The sequence below is a fragment of the Monopterus albus genome, unplaced genomic scaffold (assembly GCF_001952655.1).
Source record: "Monopterus albus unplaced genomic scaffold, M_albus_1.0 scaffold91.1, whole genome shotgun sequence".
NCBI lineage: Eukaryota > Metazoa > Chordata > Actinopteri > Synbranchiformes > Synbranchidae > Monopterus > Monopterus albus.
Window position 1 is genome coordinate 1,259,892 of NW_018127971.1, and position 4,769 is coordinate 1,264,660.

At 41.2% G+C, this 4,769-nt stretch overlaps 1 protein-coding gene across 1 annotated transcript in view; it reads right to left on the bottom strand.

The window, feature by feature from the left end:
- Positions 1–4,769, bottom strand: part of dhx35 (DEAH-box helicase 35) — a 10,846-nt gene that overhangs the window by 4,714 nt on the left and 1,363 nt on the right. The window contains exons 5-13 of the mRNA XM_020608119.1: positions 4,692–4,769; positions 4,556–4,617; positions 3,244–3,313; positions 3,036–3,095; positions 2,522–2,634; positions 2,334–2,430; positions 884–1,042; positions 273–483; positions 3–111 (exon numbers count right to left, since the gene is read on the bottom strand). The exon at positions 4,692–4,769 is cut by the window's right edge and continues 25 nt beyond it. Of these exons, the coding sequence (XP_020463775.1) occupies positions 3–111; positions 273–483; positions 884–1,042; positions 2,334–2,430; positions 2,522–2,634; positions 3,036–3,095; positions 3,244–3,313; positions 4,556–4,617; positions 4,692–4,769 (959 nt within the window). The remainder of the gene's footprint in view (positions 1–2; positions 112–272; positions 484–883; positions 1,043–2,333; positions 2,431–2,521; positions 2,635–3,035; positions 3,096–3,243; positions 3,314–4,555; positions 4,618–4,691) is intronic.

Consider the following 4,769-nt stretch of genomic DNA (forward strand, 5'->3'; position numbering starts at 1 on the left):
ACCGCAGCACATTGTCAATGCCTAATGCTTTGAGCTGCAGGATGACAGGGGCCAAATTGGAGCGCTGCATCTCTGGCACAGTGGAGGCAGGGAGGTTCTCAAAGTCCTCCTCTGATGAAAGAACAGAAGCCATAAGGAACACAGGGAGGGAAAGACAAAGAGCGACAGAAAAACAGGCAGTGGAGGAGAATAACAGACTACAACAATGAACATTTTCTCTAATAGTTTCAGCACTATTATTCATTCTTCCATTACTGCAAACCCACACGTACCTGTGTATAGCCTATAGCACTTCCCAGGTCGGTTCCGTCCAGCTCTCCCAGCTCTCTGACTGGCTGAAGCCTTGGAGATGGGGGTGACCACCAGCGATTCAATAGCCGTGCGAGGATTATAGGCTCGCAGCTTCACAAATGCACAATCTATGACGAATACAACTCCGTTTATAGTGATGGAGGTCTCAGCTATGTTGGTGGCCACCACAATCTGGAGGACATAAAACAAGAACAAATGAAAGGCTTTGAACAGTTTTACTGACTTCTGTTGATGTTTATGTCAACACTAGTATGCAGTGTTTTCACTCTCCGATATCCATGACATTGTTCCATGATAAAATGGAAACTACCATCAATGTACGGTTTTGGTTGGCTGGTTCTGGACCTATGAATCACAGCACACATCTACAATTTGTTCAGCACTTCAAGCAGGATGAAGGAAGTAAAATGAAATGGCAATTCAGTCGATTAGCAGGCTATGTTTTGGAATTCCTTGGACTTTGAATATATAGTATATCAAATAGTGGAAATGGGAACTTTACCGACTGTAACATGAAGTCAGATTTCTCTGCTCTATACATGCATTAAAAAAAGAAGGCAGCAGAATTTACTTTGCGAACAGAGGAGGGTGTTCTCTCAAAGACCTTCATCTGCTCAGCATAAGGCAAACCAGAGTACATGGGCAAAATTCTCAGGTGTTTCTTCAGGCCATATCGTGACAGAGACCTGGCCTGCTCCTGCAGAAGGGATACCACCTTCTCCACCTCTTCCTAAGGATATAATGATAAGAAGACAATTACGACAAAGAAGAAGGAAACAAATCACCACACAACAATAAAATAAGTAGACTGGGTGCTGTTCTATTTATATACAGCTTTTATCTTACCGTCAGTTGAACTCAACATAATAAGTGAAGGCTGAATATAGTATATATAATAATATATAGAATATATCCAAGAATGTGTTTGCCAACCTGTCCAGTGAGAAAAGCCAGGACATCTCCATCATCCTCAGTCTCATGGATTTTCAGTACTGTCTCCACTGTGGCCTTCACATAGTCTGGGACAGGACTGAGAGCAAACAAATGACACTTGAGAATTTAAAAGAATTATACAAATTCTACTCCACCTCCTCAGACAAGACTGTGTGTGTGTGGAGTACCTGACAGTGTAGAAGACGTCCACAGGAAAGGTGCGTCCCTCCACTGTTAGGATACCACACGTGTCCTTGTTAGGATCCCCAGACTCGTTCAGGTTGAAGAAGTCATGGAATTTCTTCAGGTGAAAGTGACAGTGAGGTTACTGAAGGGAGTATTAAGGAGGCGTTTCTTCTATCTTTTAACTGCTGTCATTTTCTAAATGTTTCGCAGCAGCAAAGCAATGAAACACTCTTGATGACCTCAATTTGACATTTTAGGAAGCATCCAACCTTCTACTGTCGTACAACAAAGTAACTTGTGTAGATGAAAACCTTTTTAAACAGGAAGTACAGTAGATGTCCGATACAGCACTTTTTAATGCTGAGCACAATTGTGGCCTGGTTGTGTCTTTCTTTCATCATTGTAACGCAGATGTCAGTGCAATGTGATCGGACATGACATCAACTTTCCTTGTCTGTCTTTGTTTCTCTGTTCTCGCTAATCAATCATATCTGGTCATCTTAACGATGTAGTCACCTTGGCATCCAGAGTGGCAGAGGCCACAATCAACCTCAGGTCTCGCCGCTTCTTCTGAATCTATTAAAGAAAGTGAAGTGGGAACACAGAAAGAGAGTCAGGGTAAAACTATGGAAAATAACTGACATTGTTCTAGGCTTATTTCCATGGTTAACAAAGTAAAAGGTAAAGTTTCATTTGCTCCACTAAAAGAAATAACTGGCAGTACCTTCTTTAGTAGACCAATGGCTATGTCTGTATACAGGGTTCTCTCATGTGCTTCATCTAGCATCAACACACTGAGGATGACAGAACAAAGACCATAAGAGTGAATCCAACCCAGTCTTGAGGTGTAAATCACCACTCTCATCATGATATGATCCTATATCGATTCTCTTTGCCAGCACCTGTCCAGTGAGAAAAGCCAGGACATCTCCATCATCCTCAGTCTCATGGATTTTCAGTACTGTCTCCACTGTGGCCTTCACATAGTCTGGGACAGGACTGAGAGCAAACAAATGACACTTGAGAATTTAAAAGAATTATACAAATTCTACTCCACCTCCTCAGACAAGACTGTGTGTGTGTGGAGTACCTGACAGTGTAGAAGACGTCCACAGGAAAGGTGCGTCCCTCCACTGTTAGGATACCACACGTGTCCTTGTTAGGATCCCCAGACTCGTTCAGGTTGAAGAAGTCATGGAATTTCTTCAGGTGAAAGTGACAGTGAGGTTACTGAAGGGAGTATTAAGGAGGCGTTTCTTCTATCTTTTAACTGCTGTCATTTTCTAAATGTTTCGCAGCAGCAAAGCAATGAAACACTCTTGATGACCTCAATTTGACATTTTAGGAAGCATCCAACCTTCTACTGTCGTACAACAAAGTAACTTGTGTAGATGAAAACCTTTTTAAACAGGAAGTACAGTAGATGTCCGATACAGCACTTTTTAATGCTGAGCACAATTGTGGCCTGGTTGTGTCTTTCTTTCATCATTGTAACGCAGATGTCAGTGCAATGTGATCGGACATGACATCAACTTTCCTTGTCTGTCTTTGTTTCTCTGTTCTCGCTAATCAATCATATCTGGTCATCTTAACGATGTAGTCACCTTGGCATCCAGAGTGGCAGAGGCCACAATCAACCTCAGGTCTCGCCGCTTCTTCTGAATCTATTAAAGAAAGTGAAGTGGGAACACAGAAAGAGAGTCAGGGTAAAACTATGGAAAATAACTGACATTGTTCTAGGCTTATTTCCATGGTTAACAAAGTAAAAGGTAAAGTTTCATTTGCTCCACTAAAAGAAATAACTGGCAGTACCTTCTTTAGTAGACCAATGGCTATGTCTGTATACAGGGTTCTCTCATGTGCTTCATCTAGCATCAACACACTGAGGATGACAGAACAAAGACCATAAGAGTGAATCCAACCCAGTCTTGAGGTGTAAATCACCACTCTCATCATGATATGATCCTATATCGATTCTCTTTGCCAGCAATCCAATGTTTGCCAATACTTCAAAATATGTGATCGATATCAAGCAATACTCTCTGCCCATTTCACACAATTATTATTATTTATTAACAATTATTTACTAACTAAAATATAACAAGTATAATTTTAGTATAAATGTAATAAGCTACAGTTTTCATTTTCAAGTGCTACTTAAATACAATTAAGGACCAATGATGACCCTCCAATTCAACAAAACGTTTTTGAGACAGGAAGCATTTACATTGTCACACATACAAAAAAGCTGAGAAAAAATTCCTACATTTTATGTGTCCTTCAAATCCAGAATACTTCAATACCCACAACTTGTTTCTGATGGGAGAGTTTACTCTATCCGTGTATTTTTCTTAGCTGATATGGGTCAAGGCCAGTTCTCATAGAAAGCGTTTTATCACTGCCCCCCTCTCACATAACAGATAAAATTCCAATATATCAAATGTCAGTCCACACTGACTCAGACACGTGTGTGTGAGACACACATCAGCCCTGGAACTCCGTTTTTAACACTTCAAGTTTCTTCTCTCTGGTGCATTTAACAGACCATAATCCCCACAGACCCTTTGTCCAGTCACTGTCCGGCTGACAGACAGACAGCTGTTGTAACGACAGTGACACTGCACAGAAGTTGGAGTTGGTGGACTGAACAGATCAAATGCTTCAGTAGCTTATGCACTGCTCGCATTTTTCTTTTAGTGAATTCCCAATCTCGGATTGCTAGCTGCACCACCTGGCACTTGTTGTCCAGATTGAAAAGATTGGTGCTTCACTGCAAATGCCTATGTATGTGGTGGGCTGTCAAAATATAAGCACACCTAATATTAATGCTTTTGCATTGATGTCATCAGATCGTGGGGTGTTTGATCAATGTATCAATCCAGATAGATGGATCGTTACACCTCTAAAAACAAGTTTACAAAACCAACAGCAGGAAAATATTTTGACATGTCACAGTAGTAACAGCACGGTGTAAATGCTGTGGTATAGTGCACGCTAGCTCACTGTGACACTGTTATGAATTACTGGGATATTTGAATAAAACATGATTATTGTTATTAGTAGCATTCTTCTATGACAAGTCAAAATATCTCCTGTGGAAGCAGCATGGTTTTCAATCATGTACCTGTATTTCTTTAACAGAGGATCAGCCATCATCTCACGCACCAGCATGCCATCTGTCAGGAACTGATGGACAAAGTGAGTTAACCACTGACAGAAACCAAGTAATGGAAAGCATGCACACAAATGGCATGTAATACCTTGATCCTTGTGGCATGGGGATCTGAGCAATCATCAAATCTGATGGTGTAGCCCACCTCATGTCCCAACAGGGCTCC